The sequence below is a fragment of the Xiphophorus maculatus genome, chromosome 8 (genome assembly GCF_002775205.1).
Source record: "Xiphophorus maculatus strain JP 163 A chromosome 8, X_maculatus-5.0-male, whole genome shotgun sequence".
Taxonomy (NCBI): domain Eukaryota; kingdom Metazoa; phylum Chordata; class Actinopteri; order Cyprinodontiformes; family Poeciliidae; genus Xiphophorus; species Xiphophorus maculatus.
This window is the reverse complement of record NC_036450.1, coordinates 6,747,787-6,760,008: the sequence shown is the minus strand read 5'-3', so window position 1 is coordinate 6,760,008 and position 12,222 is coordinate 6,747,787. Positions and strand designations below refer to the sequence as shown.

General features: G+C 40.4%; 1 protein-coding gene across 1 annotated transcript; it reads left to right on the top strand.

Annotated features, from left to right (window-relative positions):
* The first annotated feature begins 4,031 nt into the window (after window positions 1-4,031).
* Window positions 4,032-11,497, top strand: LOC102222083 (barH-like 1 homeobox protein). The gene is made up of 3 exons (XM_023337830.1): window positions 4,032-5,200; window positions 6,797-7,019; window positions 10,152-11,497. Exons 1-3 carry the CDS (start codon window positions 4,747-4,749, stop codon window positions 10,453-10,455), a joined length of 981 nt encoding a protein of 326 aa, XP_023193598.1. The 5' UTR covers window positions 4,032-4,746; the 3' UTR covers window positions 10,456-11,497.
* The last annotated feature ends 725 nt before the right edge of the window (window positions 11,498-12,222 follow it).

Below are 12,222 nucleotides of genomic sequence, written 5' to 3'. Positions count from 1 at the left end.
TGTAGCTCTGGATGTATGTTTAGTGGTTTTTGCACCTCTGAAAGGAAAATCTTTCGACAGGTTTTCCTTCAAGATCTCTGCTAAAAGCAAATCCACAGCATGATTGTGCCACCACCATGTTTCATGGTAGAGATGGTGATTAATGGTGTTTATTCACAGTCATGGAGGACAAATTATCCAATTTTGGATTCCTTTGACCATGCCTGTCGTGTCCTCTGGTCAATTTTGTTTAATATTTATTTATTTTTTGCAACAAAAAAAACACAAAACCATACAAATACAGACATAAATAGACAATATTTAAATTCCTATTAAGGGCCAGAACACAAAGTATGGATGAGACACTGAATTGTTTATAGCAAATTTCAGAGACAACTTCAGATTTATTGTTTTCCCATAAACGGCAGATTTGTGGCGTGGAAAACGAATAGTTTTGATGCTGACAGATTCTTCCTGGCCTGTTTTTCATTTCCTCATCGATGTTCCCCTACAGTTGGTTTTGTTGGATGCCTCTGTTTTTGCACGTTTACAGCTTGCCATACTCCTTTAACATACCGGAGTAAAGTTGGCTGAACACCAATTCACACCACAGTGTTCGTTTGTTTTTACATTTTAAAACACATTTTTTTATATAATCCGTCCAAAACACATTAAGGTTTGTGGCCGTAATGTGAGAAAACGTGTAAAAACTCCAAGTTGTGTGAATATTTATGGTAAGAAACTGAAACTGGGAGCCAATTTGTCCCAAAACGAGTTGAAGGTTCAGTTGAAGTGCAGCAGCTTGGAGGGACTACTGTCCACTCAGTATCCCAGTTTCCTCTCTTTAACAGGGATCAATAACAAAGTGTGTGTGTGTGTGTGTGTGTGTGTGTGTGTGTGTGTGTGTGGGTGTGTGTGTGTGTGTGTGCGTGTGTGTGTGGCGCTGAGTGTTAACTGGCTCCCACACTCTGAAAACACTTCCTGGAAGAAGAAGAAATAAATAAATAAGTAAAAATTGGGCTTCACTTGACAAGAGGGACACTTGTTTAAAAGCAGCAGCAGTCTGAGCCAAATCATTACACACAAACAAAACTCACACACATCCGCCTCCTCACACACTTCCTCCGCTACAGGTTTGGCTGCCTGGCTGCTACTACAAATAAATCCACAATCCAGGGGATTTGTAAAGTTTTCCACAAGCATATAATTTTAAATTGATTTTCAAACACATTTTGCTCACAGAGGATCTAAAAATATACAAATTACAAAGTTTTTATTTTGATTACAGTGTCTAATTTTTCAGTTTTCTGCATTTCTTTCTTCTTGGTTTTGAGTGTTAAAATCAGAAGTACTAACTTCTAAGTTAAATAAAATTTATATATTATATTATATATATTTAATATTCATTATCTCAGCATAATGATGAACAAAAGCCTTCAGATTTTTATAATTTTGTCGATTATAATGTAATGCAACAATAAATAGAGCTATAGCTTCAGATCCTGTTATACTAATATAATGAAATAACATAACGAACCTTCACTTTTTAGTATATTTAACTTCAAACTCACATTATGTTATAATGTAACAGTTTACATGACAAAATCAAGTTAAAGTCATATTTATGTCGAGATAATGAGATGAAGAAAATGCTTTTATAATGAAACAATATGAGATAATTTTAATGTTTTAGCACAGAAACATGCTTCAAATCTTGTTTTCTCAGGATGATGACAAAGTTATAGTTTAATAAAGACAAAACAAGACTGTGGCGCCGTTATCTCTACATAAAACACAACAAAAAACAGGTTTTGGGTAAAAGTAGCTATCTCCGAATTTAAAATAAAAACTGAAAACCATCTAGCAATGGTATTTGAAATCTTGTTTTCTCAGGATAATGACATAATTACAGTTTAATGAAGAGAAAACACGATTTTTGTCTCCACATAAGACAATAAAGATGCTTTTATTTATCTCAAAATTAAAAGAAACAAAAATAAAAACCGTCTGGCGATTTGCTATTAGAGATTTTATCTCAAGATAAAATTCAACAAAACAGGATTATGAAACAATTAAACTGTGTTTTTAACAACCTTGCATTATTTTAAATGAGAATATTTTTACTCTCAAATCAAAACAATGATGTGGTCTCACTATGTCAACTCAAATCAAGATCATTTCTTCACTGAAAACGACCAAAAAGCTGCTATTATATATATATATATATATATATATATATATATATATATATATATATATATATATATATATATATATATATATATATATATATATAAAATAGCCTGTCCAAAAATACATTTGAGGGTCTCTAGTACTAAAAAAATATTTTAAAAAGTCTTAATAATTGTTAGATATGTTTAAAACTATTTATAATGAAGAAAATCTGCTAATTAATTTTAGAAAATCTGTGTATTTCACTGACGGTCTGAAGCAGGTTTAAAACTAAAATAAATCCAATTAGGGAGCGTCTCCAGGAAGTTTGATGATCACAAAGAGGAAGAAGAAGAAGAAGTCAGTTGAACCGCCTTATGATTAATTCAGCAGAACTTTAACTGGAGCTTGCGGACGCAGGACAGAGAGGATGAAAAGAGGAAGACAAAAAAAACCAGTGAGAGGAAGCATCAAACCACTGCTCCTTTTTTCTGCCCCAGCAGAGGAGAAAGAAACAGCCACGTCAGGGTGGGTGTGCGCAGCCTCATATCTGCGTTGTCCCCGCCTCGCATGTGACAGCTTGCAGCCGTGATGGGACCCCATGGGAGCGGGGAGCGGATTCACTAACCTGCCGGTGTCTGCGAGGCCGACGCGCGCCTCCAATCTGGTGGTCACATGGGGGGGGGGGGGGGGGGGGGAGGAGGAGGAGGAGGAGGAGGTGTTTGTGTTGGTGATGATGGTGGGGGTGTCGGTCATAATGGGAGGGGGGTCGTTAGATTATTAGGGGCTGTCGAGGCCAAGGCGCGGGGCAAACTGTTGTGCTGGATGTGCAAAGTGCGCACAATGGCGTTTAACGCATGTTAAGAGGAACAATTGTGCAAAAAAAAAAAAAAAAATGGCGCAGTTGAGTTTTTGAATCCCACTGGTTGGACTTTTTCAAGGACTATTAGGAAGTTATTTTTCCCCAACTATCACCATTCAGTTAAAAAATGGAGTTAAGATATTTAACTTTCTGTAAAAGTTAAATATCTGGACATGTAGCAATAAAATCAAACTGACCGGATTAAAATATGAGGAAAAAGGAGGAAAAATTCAACAAAGGAAGCAAGTTAAAGTGGAAAAAAGACTTAAATATAAATAAGATGTAATAAAAATAAATTTATATATCAAATAAAACATGTTTTTTCATGTTTATTTTTAATAAAACATAAAAATTTTAATTATTTTAAGCTTTAATCCACAATTAAAAGTGTTTGTTTTAATTATGGATTTTACTCTTTATTCTACAAGCTTCAAATTACAGCAATGAATGATTAAATATTTAAATAAACAAACAAACAAATAAATAAATAAGTTCAAAATGGTGCAAATAAGCATATGTAAAAAAAACAACAACAGCTGTTTTTGTTTTTAGTGACTATTATTATCTGTAAACATTTATTTTTAACAAATAAATGCAACTCTTTAAAGGAGTTTCACTTTTTTTTCTTTTACAATATTTTAAGAAAAGAAAAAAATATATATAATTACTTATAACTAAAATGATAATAATAAATCTGAGCCAAACTGGATTCAACATAAATAAAATGTAGACGTTTCAGTGGATTAACAACAGAATAAAACTCAGCAGATGGTGAATGCCAAAATGTAAAACACAGAAGAAGAAGAAGAAGAAGAGGAAGATGATGATGATGATGTGCAAGAGATCCGGAGAAAGAAGAAGAAGAGTCGAGGAGGAAGCAGCGAGCCGCTGCTCATAATAACCCCATTATGAGCCTCATCAATGATGTAATGAAAGCAAACAGTGTGAAAATTGCCTGTAAACAGTTGGATCTGAGTCTCTGATGAATCCACTGTCTCCTATCAAAGCGAGGATGAGGCAGAGAGGAAGCGCAGCGGACGGAGGGAGGAAGGAGGGAGGTCCACTCCGGCTCCCCTCAGCCAATCAAGGCTTGTCACTGGGGACTCACGTGGACGAGGCGCTCTTAAAACCTCGCTCCTGACTTTTCCTCAAGTTCAATTTTTTGGGATTCCCTCCCACCGCAGCCGCATCAAGTCGCTTTTACTTCCCCAGTTGTCACTATTTAACCTGCTTTATCTCTCCTTTTTTCCTCCTCTTCCTTCCTTCCTTCCTTCCTTTCTTCCTTCCTTCCTTCCTTCCCACAGCGGCTCCGGACTCTCCTGTCGCTCCGCTTCCAGCTCTTTAAAGCCCGGTTTTGAAACCCGCTCTAGCCGCACAGGAATGCGGCCGAACCGAGCCCGGCGGGAGGACGGTTCCTGTCCATGGTGCTGAAACCTGGGGAACGTTTCCTCTCCCTCAAGCCCCATCGATTCCTGCACCAGCTGCGTTATTGATCGCCGACCTCAAGAAAATTGGATAAGCGAACTGTTTTCACTTGAATTTTTATCTGGAACTATTTCCGTCGCCCGAACCGGCAGGAGGACTGGAGGCAAAGCGGATGAAAATAAGCGGCAGCGGCGCGTTTTCCGGAGAAGTCCGAACATAATCCAGCTTTCTCAGAGTAAAACTTGCACCTGAAACCAAATGGTCATTTAAAAGAGAGATTAAGAAAAAAAAAAGGCCTCATCGGAACAATGGAGGCGTCCACCAACGGGTCCAGTTTCGGCATCGACTCGCTGCTGTCCCACCGGCCGGGGAGCCCGCTGTCCAAGGCGGACGGCCTGCTGCCGGGGGAGTGCCGCTCGCCGCTGGAGTTCAGCCCCAGATCGGACGTGGAGAGCGGCTGCTCGTCGCCTCCGTCGCCCCGCCGGGAGTGCGTGGAGGAGGCAGCCCAGAGGCAGGTGCACAGCGCGGGGCTGCCGCCGCACCTGCAGCACGCACAGATCTCCGCGGGCGCGCAGCAGCGGACCGTCACCTCCTCCTTCCTCATCAGGGACATCCTGGCGGACTGCAAGCCGCTGGCCGCCTGCGCGCCCTACTCCAGCAACGGCCAGCCGACGCAGGAGGCCGGGCGGCTGGCCGCCAAGATAGCCGACGATTTCATCGAAAAGATCCACAGCAACTCCTCATCGGACAGCGAGTATAAAGGTAGCAACTTCTCCCGAAACATTCCCTTCTGTTTAAAAACTTTTTATTCAGGAAACAGAAAAAAACAAACAACAAAAATAACTTTCTGCATGTTGTCCATAAATATGCTGCATTAATCTTGATCCATCTCCGGCCGACAGGATCAGATTTTCTGTTTATGTTTGTGATTCACATTCATCTGATCCACAGTTGTATTTTTTTTTTTTTGGCAATTAACTGAATTTTTATTTTAAATATTTTAGATTTTTTCCATCTAGACTCAATATTTCATTTTAATAATTCATGTGGAATTAAAACGAGAAACTTAAATAAAGCGGAAATATCGATTACATTGAACCAAACGCTGTAGAAAAACTGCAAAATTTCCAATCTAATCGATTTAAAAATGATATTAATCACTTAATTTAAATTCGTCATTTGTTATTTTTGATTTAATTCTCAGGTTTTTGTTTGTTAAGTTTGTTCGCGGCGCGTTTTGCTCTGATGGAGGCAGAAAACACCAAATGTCTCTGAAGCTCCAAACTCAACAACTCGTTTCATTTCAACCAGATTTCATATCAAAATTCACATTTTACACATTTTTGTTTGAAGATTTAAACTGAACCGCTCATTTTCCCCGCGTGTGCGCCCAGCTCCTGATCGATTCATTGATTTATTTCAATAACTGATTGATTTTTTTAAAAAGCAGCCACGCGCACCTTTACTGTGACGCCCGGATTTGATCCAATTTGTCTGATTTCGGCGCTTTAATCAGACGTGTGAGCGCGCGCGGCTCGTGGTTTTTCCCCTTCCTGTGAAGTTGCGGCGGCCGCGCGTGGAAAGGCTGCAGCTCCGTCCCCCCGTGGCTCAATTAGGGGGATTATTACCGCGCTGCTTCCTGTGATGCCTCCGCTATTCAACATCTCTCGCCTCTGTTCGCGCGTCTCTCCTTCAGAATGGATTATAAGAACTCGTGTATGTGGTTTCTTTGCGCCTCCACGCGTGGAAAGAACAAAGGCGTCGCGGCTCTGCTGACGGGGAAAACATCAGATCTGAAATATGAATATTGAAGGAGCTTCTCATAACAACTTAAGGCCAAAAATCAAACAGCCCCGCAGCGAGGAAAGCCGCTTTGCGCGCTTAAAATCACGTTTTGGTGAAACTTTAAGGTAAATTCCTCGCGTTAAACACAAGCGCTTTTGTAATTTACAAAATAAATAAAAGTGAAATTTTGAAGCTGGAATTGCGTTTTAAGCAAAAAAAAAAAAAAAAATAATATCAGTTATATACCTTCAATTTTCAACGACTGTCATTTTAAGACACTTTATGGACCAAATATGCAAATTAAACTGATATTGTTAAATAAAACGCCTTTATTTCTCAGCGTATAATATTAACATTTTCAATAAAAACGATTCATAATTCATGCTCTCTGAAAACCAGAACATTTCAGCTCAATCAATGACATTTTCTTTCTATAAAACCAATTTAAAATATATTTTTTATTTGTTTAAAAAACTATTATTGATGCGCAAATATTTCCAGCCTTTATGAGACAAAATGTTCCTCCCGTGTTCTTCCTCTCAACATTGTTCCTGGTTTGCTTTTGCTCGGCAGTGAAAGAGGAGGGGGACCGGGAGATCTCCAGCAGCCGGGACAGCCCCCAGGTCCGGCTGAAGAAGCCCCGCAAGGCCCGGACGGCCTTCACGGACCACCAGCTGGCGCAGCTGGAGCGCAGCTTCGAGCGCCAAAAGTACCTGAGCGTCCAGGACCGGATGGAGCTGGCGGCCTCCCTCAACCTCACCGACACGCAGGTCAAGACCTGGTACCAGAACCGGAGGTGAGGACCGAACCGCCGCCGGTTCTGCTGGTTTTTTTTTTGTTTTTTTTACTGGGTCCGAGGAGCGAGGAGAGAATCTGGTTTCCCACTGAGGAGAACGTTCACTTCCATGGCTGAAACTGAATAATTCACATTTTCTCTCCATCCATTTAAAATAATTACAGCTGCATTTGGTTTATTTTGAACTTTAAGGTTCATCTTTGAACCTATAAACCTCAAAACACTTTATCTTTTATTCCATCAGCTCTAATTTAGCTAATAAAATGTGTCAAAGTTGGACTTTTCCGTCCAAGAATCTTCTCCAGAGACTTTGGTTAGACGTTTTAAAAATGTATTTTAAGCCACATTCAGATGAATTTCTATCAACAGGAAAGAAAATGTGTTTGCTTTATTTTATTATTTATTTATTTTATTCTAATGAAAGAAGGAGAATAAAGTTGATTGTTTCTTCAACTTTAAACCATTTTTTATTGGTTCTATAATGACAAACTGCAAACATTTATGCAAGTCAAAAAGCCGGAAAGTGCTAAAAGTTTATGCGTTTCCCTAAAACATAACAACACATCAGTTTGTTTAGTTTGTTTAATCAACCAGATGGGGCCCAATTTGGAGGATGTGCCTTGGAAAGTTGGGTCCAGATCCAGATGTAGAACCCAGATGTTTCCCACAATTTGAAAATATTCTCTTAATGTCCATCCCAGACATTCAGTGTTTAACTCCTGTCCAGCTGTCAGGGTCCAACATACACAACACAATTTTATACAATTTTAAATGTTTGTTTAATATGGAAAGAGAGAAGAAAACGTCGCTGCACCTTATTTCAGTTCTGAATGCATAAAATGGAGAACAGAGGAAAGAGACCAAATGCACCAATTATTTTTCACTTTTTATCAACCATCTATTTACAGCTTAATAACAAACTGCTGGTCTGAAACAATTATTTTCCTTATTTAGGCCAGAAAAATGCATCAGAAATTAAACGTAAGTGCCTCCGCTTTACGATTTCACATCGTTTTGATGGAATCGATGTTTTCTTTTGCATTTGGGGGATAATTGACTTTAGGATCAACGACTGACGGCGCCGTGTTCATCGCTTAACGTCTTATTTCAGTTTTTTACAATTGGTGGTTCAGAACCACAGTTTCCAGTTGGACAAAGCCTGGATTAAAGACTGGATTTATTTCTTAAGGGTTTTGTAGCTCCAGTGGTTTTTATTGACGTTAGTCAGACAGGAAGTGGGTGGAGAGAAAAAGGGAAGACATGCAGCAAAGGTCACAAGGTCAGAAATCAAACAGGAATAATAGTCCAAGTCCCAGAAACAACTTTTTTGTATCTTTTCTTATTTAGATATTATAGTCAACCAACATTTATAGAACATATGGAGCCCATTAATGGGTCCCAGATTGGATTATACTGGGTAGCTTCATCCTAACCACTGGTTTGATTAGCATGAATGGGTTCCACTAGATCAAAAAGTTCAAAAAGTGGGACCCATATGGATCCTAGATGTGATGCCCAAGTGAGAGGGGACCCATTTGGTTTTGCCAATGTGTGTTGCATTGAGTCAACCCAATGGGTCTCATATTAAAAGCCTAGCATGAGTTCAGGCCCAGTTAGAGCTGAGAAGAAAAAACATGGCGTCTTTGTCGCTTTAAAATTTCAGTCAGGAAGAAGAATTTAAATGTTAAATGGCCGACGGTTGTAACCCCGAAATTAATTTAATTTAATTTATTTTTAGTTTTTAAAATAATTTTGTGTTTCTTTATGACTTTAAGACCTTTTTCAGCTCTGACAATCCTAAACCATAAAAACTTCTGCTTGTCATCAGTTCCCAAATGAGTTAACCCAACTCTCCGAAACGTCGACGTCCAAGAATGTCTTACATTTACTAATGGGACCCATAAGGGACTGGATGAAGAATACAAGTCCAGGAGTGATTGCCTTTGTTTTCATTAATCATCCCTCGTTATTAACTCCCTATATTAGCTTGATGTTGGTCATCTCTGGGCAGTTTGTGGGACCCATCCGGTCCTGGGTGTGTTGTCCAATTAGAACAGATTTTCTTAATACCCATTTGAGACCCACTAAAATCCTACATTGGGTCCCCAACTATTTATTTAAGTGGGTCCCCTTCAAGAAGCCGATTGCGAGCGCAGGATCACTTAGAACCCATCCAGCCAGAGCTAACACCCATATGGGGCCCATATCCACTTTGACGTCCGTGGACAGGGAGGCAGCTAAGTACTTTCGGAGGGGTATGCAGACACATTACAGCCCCCCCTGGGGGGTTTCAATGCACAAACAGCTGTCAAATACAGAAAATGACGACTAAAAAATAATTAGTCCACCATCGTTTGGCGCCCCTACGAGTCGCACCCACTTTTTGTGCCTCTGTCAACAGATTTATAATAATGTGTATTTTAGGTCGGTCAGAAACATTTTTTATTTGGGATATATGACTTTATTATGGCCCATTTGATCAATTTTGATTAATTTCTAGTCACATTTTGAAAAAAGCAGTCTTCTCTTTTTTCACTCACTTTGTAGAGAATTTATAAATATATTTATAGAAAGAACAGGTCCGTGAATTGTTTCTTTAAATTTTTTATTTTACTTTTTAAATGCTCAGGAAATTATTTCTTATTTATTTTCAACATTTATGGCAGAAACCAAGCTGGTCATCACAGTCTGTGACTGAATTAACCTGAGTTTGTTTATTTATCCTTCATTTTATTTCTAACTCTCATGCAGCTAAATGACATAAATAAATATTAAAAAAAACACAATTTGAGTCGGAGTTGCTTATGAATAATGCATCGTTGCATGTGTGCATATTAATAATTCAAACAAACTACTATATCTACTCAATTATCTTTATGATGAATTATTCACCTGCGCGGAGTGCACGCTGTGTTTGGGTGTGAACACAAAGTGGCAGGCTGGAGATTTGGGTGATTTTAAAAACAGAGCGGGGGGTAAGAGAGGCTGGAAGAAGAAAAAAAAAAGAAGAGGAAAACATTCCCTACTTCTAATTGGATCCCAGGTTAACAGATGGGAGATATTTTGGCGTGTCAAACACAATCGCTGGCGGCTGCAGGAAGACTAAAAACAGCCCGTTTTATTTCTCTGCAGGACAAAGTGGAAGCGGCAGACTGCGGTCGGGCTGGAGCTGCTGGCGGAAGCTGGGAACTACTCCGCCCTGCAGAGGATGTTCCCGTCCCCGTATTTCTACCCGCAGAGCCTGGTGTCCAACCTGGACCCCGGGGCGGCCTTGTACCTGTACAGGGGCCCCTCGGCGCCCCCGCCGGCCCTACAGAGACCGCTGGTCCCGCGGATCCTCCTGCACGGGCTGCAGGGGGGCGGAGAGCCGCCGCCCCCGCCGCCTCCACTCCCCCCCATGTCCGGAGTGCTTCCCCGGCCTGCGCAGCAGCGGTGAGCCGGGCCCCCCCGCTGAGCTTTAACAGGCCAAACTGGACCCGCTTTGAACGAACAGGACAAAATAAAGAGACAACGACGAACAGTCCATGGGACGAAACTGGACGGAACCGAGCCGAAAAGACTCTAAACGGACTTTTTGTTGTTGTTTTTGTTTGTCTTTGTGAGACAGAAGCTTTATTTATAATGTATTTATTTTTCAGAAGGCAATAAAGCCTTTAAGTTAAGTATTTATTTACACCCAGTTTCAGTATTCGGGCTCCGGTATTCAACCTCCAGCCAATTAATTATTAATTATTATTATTATTATTTACAGGTAAAATGATCAAACTTTCATGTCTGAATAAAAAGTAGTTGTATCATCCAAAGGAAGAATATTTTTTAGTTTTTTCATTCATCCGAGTCGTTAACGTGTAAATAAGAAATAAGAGGATTTTTCCTGTTCGATTGTTTGTTCGGTCCAGTTTAAACCGAACTGGTGCGACAATAAATATACGGACGGACTGGATGTTTGGATCCACAAACTTTGGCTCTTGCTGACTTAAATATGTCAAATTATTTATATCTAAAACGCGGTTTTAGTCCCCCAACAGATTTTAATGCACCACCTCGGTGAGGCCTCAATTTTGTATTTTTATCGATAATCGATTAATCAGGCTTGGGCCCTGAGCTCAGGTGGATTTGTTGACGTTGTGCATCATTTCTGTTATTTCATATGAAGCTGTGAGAATAACTCCGTACTGTTCCGACTCTCCTTTATATTGGTGAACATGTATATTGCAGATATCAACCTTGTGGAGTGATTTTGGTATAATTACATTTCCTGGATTTTATTCGATTTCATCCCTCTTCTTTTTATTTATTTATTTTTTTTACATTTGAGTTTTTTGAAAGACGTTTCCTCCTAAAAAGTGGTGAAGTTTATTTTTTATTTTTTAGTGAAGTTCACAGCAAAGGTTGGACTGATTCAAAACAAAAAAAAAGAAAAAAAAACAAAAGGGGGGATTTGATGTAAAAAAGAATTACTTTTATAAATGTGGAAATAAAAAAAGATGTCTTTCATTTAATGCCGTGAAGCGCTGTTGGAGTTTTGTGGGGAACATGGAGGGGAATCAACACGTGGATTTAGGAACAATATGTTTATTGTTGATACACGAACATTTGTTTAAATTCTTCCAAGCGCAAAGTCTGGATTTATGTGAACCAGACAACAGAAATCTGGGTGAATTTGAAACAACTCGGTGTGTTTTCCCGAAGATGGCGTCCACCCTCCCCGCCTGCAGACAGCAGCGACTCCGACCTGCTGTCCACAAACAATGCAGGGAGCGGCATGAAATATTAATGCCATTCATCGCAATTGTTTAAGTGCCTTTAAATGATCCCCATTTTGGAAAATTGATTGTTTCCATCCGCGTGTAGTTCCTCCTTGAGAGGCTGCTGGATGCGCGCTGCGGTGCCAAGCGGCTCCAACAGCTGGTGACCGGGCCGGGGCTGCCGGCAGGCCGGGGATCAGAGCCGGGACAGCTGGTCAGCGGCGGCCCCACCGCCCCGAACCCCCCAGTCCAAGCCTGAGCGCACCCACACGATCCCTCCGCGGCGCGTCAGGGGTTAAAGGAGTTCAGGCTGACGGACAAGGCTTGGCGAGCAGGATGTTAACGACGAGACAAAAGACTTTAATAGGTTTTAATTGAAAGTCGATAATGGGTTGGATAGCCAGCTCCCCCTGCTGTCAGCCGCGCATGGCACCTGTTATCTGGGAGCCGCGCTC